Source organism: Tupaia chinensis, unplaced genomic scaffold (assembly GCF_000334495.1).
Source record: "Tupaia chinensis unplaced genomic scaffold, TupChi_1.0 Scaffold000187_1, whole genome shotgun sequence".
Classification (NCBI taxonomy): domain Eukaryota; kingdom Metazoa; phylum Chordata; class Mammalia; order Scandentia; family Tupaiidae; genus Tupaia; species Tupaia belangeri.
The window spans coordinates 2075784-2091194 of NW_006159662.1; the positions used below are offsets into that span (position 1 = coordinate 2075784).

Here is a 15411-nt window from a genome sequence, read left to right on the forward strand (position 1 = left end):
TTACAGAACATAAAACCTTAACTATCTAAAGGTATTATATTCTCTGCAGTATTTCTGTATAGTGTAAGAAAACTTTTCTGATCCTTAGGATTAGAAGATTGCCTTAAAAATGAGCAACTGGGGGCTAACAGGTAGCATGGTGGTTGGGGCACTGGACTTCCACATGATTGACCACAGTTTGAGACCCAGTGGCTTGAAAAATCACACCAGGCATGTGTGCATGCATGCTTACACACCGAGAGGAAAAAGGACAAAGGATCAAGGCATGGCCATCCCCTTTTGGGAATAATCCCTCACCTTTTCTCTGTCTCTCTTTCTTTCTCTTTCTCTGGCAATGTACCTTATGGCAAAAAAACCTCAATTTAAAAGAAAAAAAAAAAGACCATCTGAGTCAACAAGGAAATGATAAATTTCAAGTTATATTACATTCCAGTACTTGGTACTTGTTGACTACAAGAGGAAAGGAAACATCTAAAAGGTGCAAAAGAGAGGGCAGGTAGCATGGTGGTTAAGGGCGCTGGACTCCCACATGGCAGACCACGGTTCAAGTTCCAGACCTCTCTCTCTCTCGCTCTCTCACTCTATCCCTCTTTGGTCAAATTAAAATAAATAAATGGATAAATAAAGTTAAATAAAATAATTCTTTAAAAAAAGGGGGGGGGCAGCTGATATAGTTATGTAGTCAAGTGCATTTTGAGTCCCAGACCCAGAGGCTTAAAACTCACACCAGGCACGTGTGCATGCATTCCCAAAATTCCAAGAGGAGAGTGGAGGAGAGAAAGGATTGCTTTGTGGCCCGGGGCTGATTTCTTGCTTTCTGTCTCTGTCTTTCTCTGTCTCTCCAGCGAGCGCATGCACTCTACAGCAAAAATCTCTAAAAATCACAAAAGAGAAACAAAGAGGGATGAAGAGAGAGAAAGAAATTATGAAGATTATCAGATAATAAGGCTTATTTTTTAAATTAATTTCAAAATAAGATCATGCAAACTAACTTTATTCGCTATGTCATATTAGAATCTACCTTTGTTAGTTAAAATGAATAAAGTGAAATGAAAAATTATACAATGGAATAAATGAATAAGAAATGGCTACCTGCATTTCTGAGTTGTTTTCTTTAAATTGACTCCCATTTATAGATATAAATCAAAAAGGAAAAGGTGAATTTGGGCCACTGTTCTTTTGTGTATAAATACAAGACTTACTCTCAGCTGTTGCTTTCTTTGAAGTTCTGATTCCTGTAGCTGCTGCTTTAACTGACAGATGTTCTGTTCTAATTCTTCAATCATACCAGATGCCTACAAGGATTTTGAAAAGAATAAAAAGCAAAATATTGATTTTGTACCATCCTATAACTTTTTATAGAAAAGATATACCCTTTCCCCCTGAAAGTTCAGTGAGAATTAAAATTATCTACAAATCTGAATAAAAATATTTTAGAGACAGTACAAAAATTAACCTTTTAAAGTAAAAATATAAATTAAATTCTGCATAATATTTAGAGTTCTAAAAATGTGATGCTGATATAAAATATAGATTTACAAAAATCTATTTTTTTTTTTGGAGAGGTTTTCGCTATAGGGTGCATGCGCTTGCCAGACAGACAGAGAGAGACATAGAGATAGAAAGTGAGAAATCACCCCCCAGAGGGGATGGTCACACCGCAATCCCTTCTCCTCCACTCTCTCGGGATCTTGGGCACGCACGCACACGTGCCCGGCATGAGTTTTAAGCCACTGGGTCCGGGACGTGAACCGCGGTCAACTATGTGGGAGTCCAGCAACATAGCCATTACGCTAACTGCTGGTTCCCCAAAAATCTATATTTTTATAACTAAAGCAGAATCAAGATTTCAAAATAATAGTAATTATAATATATTATCAATACAGCTTCTTAGAATTTGTTTCCCCCATTAAAAACTTCGATACTTAAAAGGATTTATTTAACTTGTTACAGCAGAATTTATTTAGTAAATATTTCATGCTGTATTCTGGACATTTATCTGTTTGGGGCCATAACATGTGCTTGCCAGAGAGAGACAACAGAGAGACAGAGAGAGAGAAAAGTGAGAATTCACCCCCCCACACACACACCCAAGGGGGATGGCCACACCACATTCCCTTCTCTTCCATTCTCCTTTTGGCATCTTGGGGGCACACACACACACACACACACACACACACACACACACACGACATGACTTTCAAGCCTCCAGGTCCAGGACTCGAACCACGTTTGGCCATATGGGAGTCCAGTGCTTTAACCACCATGTAACCTGCTGGCCCCCACATTTTTACCATCTTAAGTATCAATACAAATTCTTGAAGTTTCATTATTCCAAGAATAAATAGAGGAGCAATTAATCTCAAATGGCAAGTATTTGGCTTCGGCATGGCTATCTGTGGCTACAGGCTGAGTAAATAACGACATTATTTGAGCATATCCACCAGCGTAGAATACCTTAGAGGCCGAAAGAGCATGTTCTTGTTTCAGAAGGTTTATATCAGCATCGTATTTGGTTTGTAATAATTTCATGTTTTGCTCATAATCATTTATAAGATGATCTTTCTCTTTATGCAGTGTGTTGCGCCTAAAAGCAATAGGAGAATAAAATATACTTCTGATATTTTTAGAGCCAATTTTTTAAATGATATTTTTAAATCAGCTAAATTCCAATTATCTTTTAATATATCAAGTAAGTATCTACACTTAATGGATGTTACTAAACAGTATGGTTCTTGTGTTAAAATGGAACTTTAAAAAAAAAAAGAGCAATATTTAGGTTAGAAACCGTTCAAGGTTAAATAAATGCATACGGCATGATTAAGTTTAGCAGATAATTGAACAGATAATTAAGTTTACAGATAATCTACAATACTCTATAGCAACACTTGAAAGATATGTGATTTCAGACAATACCTTGCCTTTACTTCTTGTAATTCACTACATGTTATCTGGTAACATCTTTCAAGTTCCATTTTTTCTTGAATTAATTTCTGCCTCTGTAAGTTACTATTCTCTGCTTCTCCAGTCAGCTGCTGGACACGTGCCTCCAGTTCTTTGACCACGTGATTCTAAAAGAATAGGTTACTGTTAAAAAAGCCTCTGACTGACTTTATGATACGTTTGGACCATTAAGGAGCCTAAAGAAAATATATTGCCTATAAGAATAATGAAAAAAAGATATCATAAACCACAGCAGTAGAAACTAAATTAATCTTTAAATTAATCAAGTCTTTAAAAAGACTAAACGAAACAAAATTTCTACCTTAAAACCAAGAATATCATGGTTATATACCATTCATTAATTTAATACATATTTATTCAGTGAATGGTAATATTCTAGGAAGTAGGTACACAGCAGTAACTAATACAGATAAAGTCCCTAAAATCCCTATCCTCAGGAAGATTACATTCTCTTTACACTTCTTTATAAGTTTAGATTTATTAGGTGAACCTTTACTAGTGTTTTTTTCTCTTCACTTTAAGTTTTAGAAACTTGTTTAAATTACAAAAATGCAGTATTTTTAAAGAGAAAACCCATTACCCCCTTTTTTTTTTTTTTGGTTTGGTAGAGATTTTTGTCTTAGGACAGATGTGATCACCAGATAAAGACAGAGACAGAGACAGAGACAGGGAGAGGGCAAGTTAGAAATCAGCCCCAAGGGGAGATGGCCACACCATAGTCCTTCTCCTCCATTCTCCTCCCAGGATCTTGAGCATCCACATACATGTACCCAGTGTGAATTTCAAGCCACCAGGTCTGGGACTCAGACCACAGTCAGCCTTGTGGGAGTCCAGCAACATAACTTCTATGCCATCTGCTGGCCCCTAACCCTAACATTTTAACACAAGATTATCACATAAGGATTATTAATACATAAATGTATAAGAATATGTTATTACACAGCTGTGGTGTTAGTACACAAAATTTTCATTTATTTCAGTTTTTAATGTCTTTTCCATTTTATCAAAATATATCTCCATTTTCCCACAATATTCAAAATTTCAGCAAATTACATTCCCATTAAGAACACCTGAAAAACTCAGACAGCTACAAAAAGAAAATCAGGAAGAAGGTATTAATGAGCTTCCTAGACAGCTTGAATGTATAGAGGCCAGAAAATGAAACCTCAGAGATCAATCGACATTCTGTATACAGCTTTTACCCTCGAGGCATTTTCCAATCTTGGAGGATGGGGCAAGGAAATAACAGCAAAAGATAGCTGGAGTAGCCAGGACTTGAGGAATTAACATCCTTAAGAAGTGGGCACCACACCAAAAGTTTTCTCCTCAAGGAATGTGTAGAATTCTTAACATTTACAGGGCAAGAGCCAAACAACCAAATGAAAAGAAAAACAAAACAAAAAAACTGAAAAGAACACCAGAGTTTTCAGCAGTGTCACTTTACTGAGAGGTAAAACCTGTAACTCAGCCAGTAAGGAAAGCCTTACTAACATTAACGGACTTTCAGCTGGAACATGTGTTGAGGGCTACGACTAGGAGTGAAGGTGGGTCAGAAATAGAGCAAAAATTACAAAGACTGCAACCAGCCTCGAGTCAATCAGTTTGTGAATGGATCAGGTGACCTATCTCCACACCAACTACCCCTAAAAGGTTAGGGTAGAGTCCCTCTAGAAGATAACCTCACCCAGAGCCTCTACTATTTTTCATACACAATGCCTGAAAATAAATCAGAAAATGCCAGTCCTACCAAGAAATAAAATCAAGAAACTAAAAGCAAAATAGAAATAGACACACAGATGATCCAGATGCTGAAATTGTAAAACATGAGGGGCCTAGCTATAGCGACGCAGGCAGTAAGGTGTCACTCTGCAGTACTGGACCCACATGGAGGATGATAATTCAGATCTCAGGTGGACCTGCAACATGCTGGGTGCACACAGACCTATGATCCTGGCTGACTGGAAGGGTTAGGGAGTAAGGTTTTGTGACACAAAAAGACTTTGTTGAGGGTAATGGTGTATGTGTATTTAAAAGAATAAATAATTTTTTAAATGAGGTATTTATTATCCAAAAAAAATATATGAGAAAGCACTGCAAAATTAATGAACGTCTGAGATCAGCAGATGGCTCAATGGTTACATCACTGAACTCTCATGTGGCTCTAGTCCAGCACCTGGTGGCTTGAGAATCATGCCACTGCTGGGCACATGTGCATGAATGCCCAAGATCCCAAGAAGAGAATGAAGGAGAAGGGATTGCTGCATGGCCATCCCCCCCCCGGGGCTGGTTTCTCACTTTCTGTTTCTCTGTGTCTCTCTCTGTCTCTCTGGCTAGCATATGTGCCCTATAGCAAAAATCTCTCTTAAAAAAAAAAAAGAAAGAAAATCATGCCAAGTGCATGTGTTGCCCAAGACCAGAAGGAGAATGAAGAATGGATTGTGGCATGGCCATCCCCCCAGGGGGTGATTTCTCACCTTCCCTCTCACTGTGTCTTTCTCTCTCCCGCAAAGTGTACATACCCCGTGGCAAAAAGTCTCTTTAAAAAAAAAAAAATCAATGTAACTGCAAGAATAGCCCAAAGAAAAAGATGAATTATGGCTGAAGATCTTTTTTTTTTTTGGAGAGGTTTTTGCTATAGGGCATGTGCACTCACCCGAAAGACAGAGAGAGACAGAGACAGAAAGTGAGAAATCACCCCCCAGGGGGGATGGCCACACCGCAATCCCTTCTCCTCTATTCTCCTCTAGGGATCTTGGGCACACACGCACACACGCCCAGCGTGAGTTTAAGCCACTGGGTCCAGGACTCAAACCGCGGTCGACTACATGGGAATCCAGCAACATAGCCGTTATGCTAACTGCTGTTCCCGTGGCTGAAGATCTTTGAAAATAAAATATTAGGCCATCAGAAAAGTCCTGACATATTTTAGCTTAGAAAAACATAGAAAAATACACCTTGACTTTTCTAACAACCCAATACCATCAGAATGCAATTATCCAAACTAGTGGCATGCAAAAAGTCTCTTGTTTGTTTCAACAATAACAGAAACACAAATTGTGACTACAGACTTTTTCAATGCAATCTAGCATGAAACAAAAGGAAGAAAGATTAGATTGAGGGGGAAAAAAAATCACACAAACAAATGTGGCCTACAGAGTAAGAAATGCTAAAAGAATTCACTCTCATACACCCTTGCACAGTACAAAATTCCTTCTGCTATGTAACATGACATTGGTCCTATATGCCCAGAAACTGTTTTCAAATAAGTTACCAAGATAGGAATTTGTGGGGCCAATCTCTTAACCTAAAGGTTAAGGGAGGCAGATCTCACATTGCCAACTGGTTTCAAATCCCAGCCCAGTATCTTGAAAAGCATACTGGGCACATGTGCATATGTGCCCAAAATCGTGACAGAAAGGAGAAATGGAGAAGGGATTGTAGAGTGACAGTCACCCATTAAAGGGTTGCTTTCCCTCTCAGAGTCTCTGGCAAGTATATGTGCCCTTAATGCCCTCTAGCAATTACTTAAAAAGAATTAGTGTATTTTTTAAAATGAGAAATAATCAAAAATGGACAATCATAGCAACTAAACAAATATTTGGTAATGAAAAGAGAGGAAAGGCCAATAAAAAAGGTAAATGAGACATATTTGGCACAATCCATGCTTTATACAATTTATTTTTTTAAAAAAGATGATATATCCATAAAACGTTAATAAACCTTATCTCTAAAACAAAACCCCAAAAAAAGGCAAAGGAAAACTGTAAGATCTTAGGTAAGCTATGTTGAGATCCAGAAAACAAACATGAACATACAGAACTCAGATACATTGCGAAAGGGACAAAAAACACCATGAAAAGGAAAGCTACAGTGAAAATAGCATGTACGCACATGGCACAGTAAGAAGGTACGTGCAGGGCACAGTAAGAAGGTATGTGCGGGACGCAGTAAGAAGGTACGCGCGGGGCGCAGTAAGAAAGTACGTGTGGGGTGCAGTAAGAAAAATTGCAACATACCAAAGAACAAACTTTACCAGTTTGTCAAGACTATTTCTTCCAAGAGTCCCTTAGCAAATGATTCAAAGAATGTACCGTATATAATAATAGTACATATATATGATCGATGTACAATTATATGATTGATTATTATATATTGAGGCCCATCAAATGGGCAAACCCATTTTCTTGGTACTGTTGGTGAAGACTGACAGGAGATAAGGAAGTCCTGGGTCACTAGAGGGAAGATAAAAAGTGGAAGACAAGAAAAGGATTCAGAAGTAGAAAAACAGAATAACATTCTATCATGCAAGAAGGACAGGTTAAAAAAAGGGGGTAAGAATAACAGCAGTAAAAAAACTGGGTAAAGTATAGCCAGATTAAAAAAGGGGAGAACAGCAGGTGGCATAATGGTTAGGGCACTGGACTCTACATGATCATCTGAGGTTCAAGTCCCAGACTTGGCAGCTTGAGAATTACACCAGGTGTCATTTGCACGTATGCCCAAAATCCCAAGAGGGAGATGGAAAAGAAGGGACTGCAGCATGGCCAGTCCTCCTAGGGTGGGGGGGGGATGTGATTTCTCTTTCCCTCTTTCTGTCTTTCTCTGTTTCTCTCCAGTGAACACACACTCACTATAGCAAAAAAAAAAAAAAAAAAGAAAGAAAGAAAGAAAGAAAAGGATGATTCTGATAATATCTAAAACCAAACATTTCTCAAAAAATAACTGTCATTAGAAGCTGGCATAATTTCTGATCCAGCGAAAAACAAAAGCAAAACTGGCACAAATACTTTCAATGCCTTTGAATACACATATCAACTTTCTGATATAAGAAACAAAACATGTGATACTATTTATTTATTTATGTTTAAAGTATTTTCTAAATAGTCATTGTGTTTTACACACAACTCCAGGCAAAAAGTAAAGGAATTTTAAAACCTATGATAACAAGGGAAAGCCTATTGATATGTAAGTACCTTAAGGACAACAACAATATCTGACCAAGATAATCTTTTTTAAACTGAATACAAAAAATTGAGGAAGTACAAAATGAAAGCCTCAGGAAAAAAGATGCTGATGTGGACTCGTGTTTTGCGGGCTGTAACACACAGTGTGGAAGTGGAATTCTGTGGTACACAATGACGGGAGAGGGAAGGAACAAGTAACTGTTCCAGCACGGAAGATTCTCCTGTGTGCACAGGGTACCCTCCCTCACAGAGAGCTCAAAGATGGGACTCGAAAGACTCGGTTGGGCTTCCAGAATTGACATGGCTTGTAAGCAGAATTATAATAGACATCTGATTAGGAATTCAAGTATCTCATCGTGGGAAAAATTGTGCTTGCCCAATATGGAGAAAGAGAAGACAAGTAGAGCAATTGGCAAGTTACTTGAGGAATCCAAGAATGAGGCAACAATCGCCTTGACTCAACTGGTAGCTGGAGAAACAGAAAGGAAGAGAGCAGATCCAAGAAAACTGCAGAGAAGTAAATAGAATGATCTAGTAAAATACTAAATGAGGAAGGTGAAAGTAGCAAAAACCATAAATCTTCCAGGTTAAAAAGCTAATATGCCGAGAGAATGTTGATGCCAACTAGAAATTAAGAGAAAGCTTGGGTAAAGATATTATTTTGGTATGAAATATTATAGACATGATTTTCAACAAATTAAGTCTTAAGAAACATAAGCAGATGGTGTAATGGTTATGTCACTGAACTCCCACGTACTCAACCACAGCTCAAGTCCTGGACCCGGTGGCTTAAAACTCACGCCTGTTGCATGGGCATGCATGCCCCAAATCCCAAGAGAATGGAGGAGAAGAGATTATTGTGTGCCCATTCCTCCTGGGGGGTTATTTCTTGCTATTATTCATAGTCTTCATCTTCTCATGCATCTAATAATTTTGCTATAATTTGTAAGCTCTAATATTTGTTTTTAAAATCCAGTGTTTAAATGTTCTAACTATATTTGACATAAGAAAATCCCTGCCAATATCAAAAGATATAAATCGAATAATCTATACAAGTGTCTGCTTACACTAAATGGTAATAAAACAAAACAAGATTCAACAAAAAGGAAAAAATTGAAAAGAAAAACAAAACACAGAAACTAATTCTCAGTGACAGTTTCATCTTTCATCTTAAGCCATGTCTTGAACTCTACCTTGTTTAATTATTAAATCAGGAGCTGCTCAGCAAGACCTGTCTTGTTTTGATGATTCTTAAATTCAATCTCGCTGACAGACTCTGTCCATTTTCCTCTATATTTACTATTATTACCTATGACAAGGCCTGAATGCTAATTTTTAAATTTAACTTTCATTAAAAAGAGAATGAAGTTTATCTAAGTGACCTCTTGGCTCCAATATATAGCTTTTCTTTTCAATCCCAAACTTAGAAAAATTAAAAATTCCACTAAGAAAGATATTTCTCTCTTAATATTATTTAATAAAATAAATGCAGTAAACTTAAGCAATTAGTGTATTTTTAAAACTTTCACTTTAAAATTATTTATTATATTTAATTCACCTTTGTAAAAATGTAGGATGTGGTGATGATGTATTTCAGATTTAAATTTGAGTTTTGGCCATGGCATTGGTATCAAAGAGATAACTGCATACACACTTTCATAGCAGCATTACTCACAACAGCCAAAAGGAAGAAACAACCAAGTGTCCTTTAATAAATGCAATTTTAACCTCTCAAAATATATATTTGTAAAGTCTTCTAAGATTTTTTTTTTTAAAATAGAAGTTTTTGCCATAGGGCATGTGTGTTCACCAGAGAGAGACACTGAGAGGGAAAGTGAGAACTCACTTCCCAGAGAGGATGGCCACACCACAATCCTATCTCCTCCATTTTCCTCCTGGGATTTTGGGCGCACACACACACACGCACACACACACGCCTGGTCTGAGTTTCAGGCCAGTAGGTCCAGGACTCAATCACGGTCAGCCATATGGAAGTCTGGTGCTTTAACCACTTAACACCATCTGCTGACCCCCTTCCGAAGGTTTTTTAAAAGTGGCATCAAACAATCCAGAATCCAATCCCTCAGAAAAACACAAGCAACTATCCACTGTCATATATCAATCTGTATCAAGTAGGAATGTGAAGTTTTTTAACTTTATAATATACTTATTTATATACTGTACACATCAGGGAAGCATGGGGAGAGAAAAACTAAGAAGACAGTTTCTAAAAATGTCTAGAAACAGAAAAGGACTTACTGTAGACTGTGTTTGTGCCATGTATTCACTCTCCATTTTATTCAGTCGTACATTTGTATCCTCAAGCAATTCTTGAATGTTTTCAGTGTGTCGCTTTTGAAGATCAAACTTTTCCTTTTCCATCTCTGCTACAGCATTGTGGAGCTACACAATGAAATTGAGATTGACTATTTCACTACTATGGAACAGACGATTTTGCAATTCAGAAAGAAATATCTTCCTGTATTCCTCCATTTGTATGTATAGTAACTTGAACAACAAAATACATAAAATGCATGAATAAGCACCCAAGCAAATATATCATATAAAAAGCAGGACTGACAAATAAACTTTTCTCTTTATTTTCCTGAGCTGGAAATTTTAATGAATGAACAAAATGAAAGGGAGTTATCTGCTTCAGGAGAAAGAGTAAACAAATATGACAGAAAATACAAAGTTCAGCTAAACAATACTAGTCTGCAATCAGAAAACAGAAACATTTATAATTATTTTTTTAAATTATTGGTCCTATTTAATTATAAGACCCAGTAGCCTTAACCGTCATGCCACCGGCTGGCTTGATAATATTGTTATTAAGAAATGCCTACAGACCGGGAGCATAGATTACCAACGCCTTGTGGAAGCTATCCACAGAATGAGTGGGATAACTAAGGAGAACTGTATACTATATGTGTCATGTACATACATATCTATAAAGATGATTATGTATATAGTTCAACAGATGAAACTTTAAAATACCTATGAAAACTCTGATAAAGAAAACAAAGGCAAATATGGAAGACCCTGACAAAGTTCAATGGACAGCTTCCACAAGGTGTTGGTAATCTGTGCTGTGCTCTCTGTCTGTAGGCATTTCTTCATTTACCTCAATGGGGCCGGAATTCAGAGTCTAAATCCTAACTCTTATTCTCTGCATCCAAATCCAGGCCCCAAAATTAGTCAAAAGTATGTTTTCTACATGACAGCTATTTTGGAGACCGTAGACTTGTAGATGAAAAGAAACCAAAACATGAAAGTAGCTATTATAGATAGTTAGATAGACTAGAATTTTAAGTCATTTTTTTCATACTTTTCTGCATGCTCTGTGAAATCCATTATTTTTATAACTAAATATGTTACTCTGAAGCACCTACTTTTATGTTTTCTATTACCATTTTACGTAGCTTACCTTTTTTTCCCAATCATTATTCAGTGACTCCGTACTTTGTTCACATAACTTTTTTAGCTCTGCAATCTGGTTTTCTTTAGTCTCTCTGATGACTTGACAGTCACGTATAAGGGCCTGAACTGTCAAAAATGATAAAAATATAGTTAAGCCAATTCTAGATACCATATAAGAGTTTGATGATGTGGAATATAGAGCACAATTTAATATATAGTTCAATTTTTCACAAAGTCTACTCAATTGTCTCTTCTAGAATGTCTCTTATTCTCTGTTCTTTTTCTCCAGTCCTACCACAGACAGTCTTCATTCAATTCGACATTACTCACTTACTCCCTAGATTGAGTCTGCTAGCCTCAATGCTCATCCCCTCCAAATGGACCCCTGCTGCTTTAAAGTGGCCTTTCAACAGTCAGATCCAGTAATGTTACTCCCAGGGTTAAAGGCATTCTATGGTTCTCCTCACCTGAGAGATAAAGACTGAAAGCCTCCAATGTGAGAAACATCTCCTCACAATGTGGCTACTATCTGGCCTTGTCCCTTGCTACTTCCATACTTTAAACCTGTTTGGGGCCAGCTGTTGGAGTAGCAGTTATAGCAGCTAGATCCCACATACAGTTCTAGAGCTGGAACCGGCAGCTTCAGAAACATGCCAGAGTGTGTGCGTGTCTGCCCAAAATCCCAAGAGGAGAATGGAGAAGAGACAGCAGTGTGGTCATCTCCCCCTAGGGGGTGCTTTCTCACCATTCCACCCATATAGCACACCTGCCTTAAAGTAAAACAAAACAAAACTAACAAACAAACAAAAAAAGACCTGTTTTATAAACACATCGACCTATCTGCAAAACCTCAAAAATGCATTTTTCATATTTTATTGCCTAATCATGATCATCTATCTACCTGGAATGCCCTTCCCTTCCTTGTTGAAAACCTCCCACTCACCCTTGGAATCTCAATTCAAGTATCACATTCTTTATGAACTATTCCAATCAGACTCCTCCCCTTGCAGGTACAGAAAGAGACTTCTCTTTTTTTTCCCCATAAAACTTCACATGTATCTCCATTAAATCACTGATCACATTGTAATGTAGTGCTTACCTATCTCCTCTTTAATAAGACTTCCTTCATGAAGGAGAAAGATACTCTAACTTTTAAATCCACAAAACATAACTGTGCCACACAGCTATGTGCTCAAAAAAAAAATCTATTAAATGAATAAAGAACCCCATCACTTCAATATACTGTTGCTCATGGATAAAATCATTCTTGAGGTTTATGTTACCAAAGCAAAGTATGTTTAAATTATACAAGATCCCTCTCTTGGCCCAGACACAGTGGCATGCAGACAGGGCACTACTTGGGATGCTGAAGGTCACATGACCGACCCGGATTCTGTTCCCAGGCCAAACTTAACATGCTGGGCATGGTTGCACACATCTTTAATCCCAGCTAATGAACAGGCTGAGGTAGGAGGATCACAACACGGTGAGATCTTGTCAAAAATCTCTCTCTCTTTCTCTGTCTCTCTCTTCTCCCTCTCTCTATCATAAAGGGGGAAAAATCTCATATGGATCCTATTAATCATTTCTATTTCTATCTTCTTTTCTAAAACTATTTTAGTTGTCATTGACATAAGTAAAATTGTTTCATATATTCAAGTCATCTAGATGATAAAATAAATCCAGCTCTAGTTTTACTTGAATGCAATATTTTCTTAGCTATCAGAATGTTTTTTATTAATTTACTTCAAGATAGCAAAATTTTCATAAGCATTTCCCTAGAAATTTCTTTCCCTCTTGTATCTCAATTGTGCAACAAATAAGAGGAGGAGAAGAATCCAAGTTAACTTAATATTAGTGTTTATCATCTACAACATAGTCTACATTTTACTTTACAATTCCAAAATAAAACTGAGATCTAGACACAATTCAAAAAGGCTTAAGAAACATCATGGTTAAAACAGGCATTTCTGGGGCCGGCAAGTGGTGTGATGGTTAAGGGCACTGGACTCTCACATGGCTGACGGTGGTTTGCTCTCACTTTCTCTCTCTCTCTCTCACTCTGTCCCTCTATGATCAAATTTTAAAAATAAATTTAAAAAGTTAAATAAAATAATTATTAAGAAAAAAAAAAAACCTTAGGCACATCTTAACCTTAGGTATGTTTGCGCCAAGGGTATTTATCATTCACTCAGATAAACTCAGGCATGGTGACTGGGAGTGAGCTAGCAAGCTCCACATGGAAACCCTTCCTTTCTCCTTGCCTCTTACTCATTGTCTATATCTCACCCTTTACTATATCCTTACTCAAACCTTCTTCAGTTTCATTTTCACTACTACCACAGCCATGGCTCTGACAGTCTGGGTCCTTATCATTTTCTGTGCAGAATTACAGAACCATAACATCTTTGAGTTGGAAGGGACTTAATATATTATTTATTCTAACTTCACCATTTTATAATGAGTAAACCAAGATTCAAAGACTACTTGATGTCATATATCAGACACTGACTAGCAGTGCTGAGTCTTTGTTTTATAATGAGAAGAATGCTCTCTCCCTCACTGCATTCTGCATCTGACTACTATAACAGCTGGGAATTGGTCCCATCCAGGTTCAATACATCTGCCATTATCAGGATATTCCTCCTAACATATTAGGCCCTAAAATTCACATCTCAAGAAATCTTTTGGCTTGGCAGCATCTATAGGACAAAGTTCAAACTTTAAAATCTGAAATTAAAGGTTATGTTTAATCAAGCCCCAAGTCCACTAAATCTTTTTAAATCTATCTTTTAATGAATAGGGTATCCACTCTAGCTATGTAGTTCTGTAGCATCCTTCCCACAATTTACCAATTTCAGCATTCTAACCACAGGACCTGGAACTCCTCTCCAGCTAATCAAAATTTAAATAACTATAAAATCTCTCGAAAGCCCTTTTTTCTTCAAAAAACATTTTCAGCCATCTCTCTCATGACCATTTGTTGGTTTAGATTTTTGGACCTATAATCATAGTCAGTTTAACACTTGATTACATGCTTTCTTTTCCATTCTAATGAAAGTGTAAATGGGGAATACTTTTAAAGTGTTTTTCTGTCAACCATAATACTAACATATACTACAAGGCATAATGTAATGAATTTTACTAGATGAAGAGAAGCAATTTCCTTTGATTTCTTCACGAAAGCCAGTAAATCTTTATTCTATGGCTTGCAGTCAATTGAGCTATGGCAGCTCTACCCCAATGAGGAGAGAGATAAAAGAGAGCATGACAACAACATACTCTTCCAACTCCTTAATCAAACCAACCACCACTACCTCACCGCCGTCACCACTGCATCCACACACAACATGCAAACACACATTCACACACACAATTCTTTCCAGTGGAAAGCCCAAATAAACATTCTCATATCATATTGTAAAAGGTTAAAAATCAAATTTAATTTCTATAATTACTAAAATGAAAACATTATTAAAATATTTACATAACAAACATCACCTTTCTTTTCCAGCTTTCTAATAGTTTCCTCAGTTTCATTTTGTTTCTTTTTATACAAAGTCTTCAATTCTTCTATTTCATTATTCTTTCTTTCTAAAATCTACAAATACATTTAAAATGTTTTAGTAAATACTCTTTTAAATATAGAACATTTTTTAAATGAGCAAATTTTTTGCAAGTCAATCTCAGTCCATCTTATGAAAGGTTTCTCCAAAAACTGCAAAAGTTATTTTATAATACATTTTAAAAATATGAATATACTACAATAATTGTTTATCTAAAAATACAATTGTTTTGAAATTTTCATATACCAATTTTTAAGTAGAATAGAAATAATAAAATAGGTGATTCTCTATCATAAAATAGGTGATTATATTTTATATAATTCAGAAATTAAACTGTCATAAAGCGGCAGAAAAAGGCCATCAAAAACTTTACAAGTTATTGCACTGGAATAGAACCTTTTTTAGTTGAGTATATCTCTGAATCCTCCCAAAAGTGACCTTATATCATTTTAGCGAACAGTAATAAGAATTCCTAAATATGTGGGACGATGACACGG

The 15411-nt window shown here is 36.7% G+C and overlaps 1 protein-coding gene across 5 annotated transcripts in view; it reads right to left on the minus strand.

Annotated features, from left to right (window-relative positions):
* CEP112 (centrosomal protein 112) overlaps positions 1–15411 on the minus strand; it is a 462320-nt gene that overhangs the window by 345289 nt on the left and 101620 nt on the right. For all 5 annotated transcript variants that reach the window (XM_027771158.1, XM_027771157.1, XM_027771156.1 and 2 more), the window contains exons 10-15: positions 14850–14949; positions 11356–11474; positions 10188–10331; positions 2917–3071; positions 2458–2587; positions 1203–1295 (exon numbers count right to left, since the gene is read on the minus strand). In XM_027771158.1, the coding sequence (XP_027626959.1) occupies positions 1203–1295; positions 2458–2587; positions 2917–3071; positions 10188–10331; positions 11356–11474; positions 14850–14949 (741 nt within the window). The remainder of the gene's footprint in view (positions 1–1202; positions 1296–2457; positions 2588–2916; positions 3072–10187; positions 10332–11355; positions 11475–14849; positions 14950–15411) is intronic.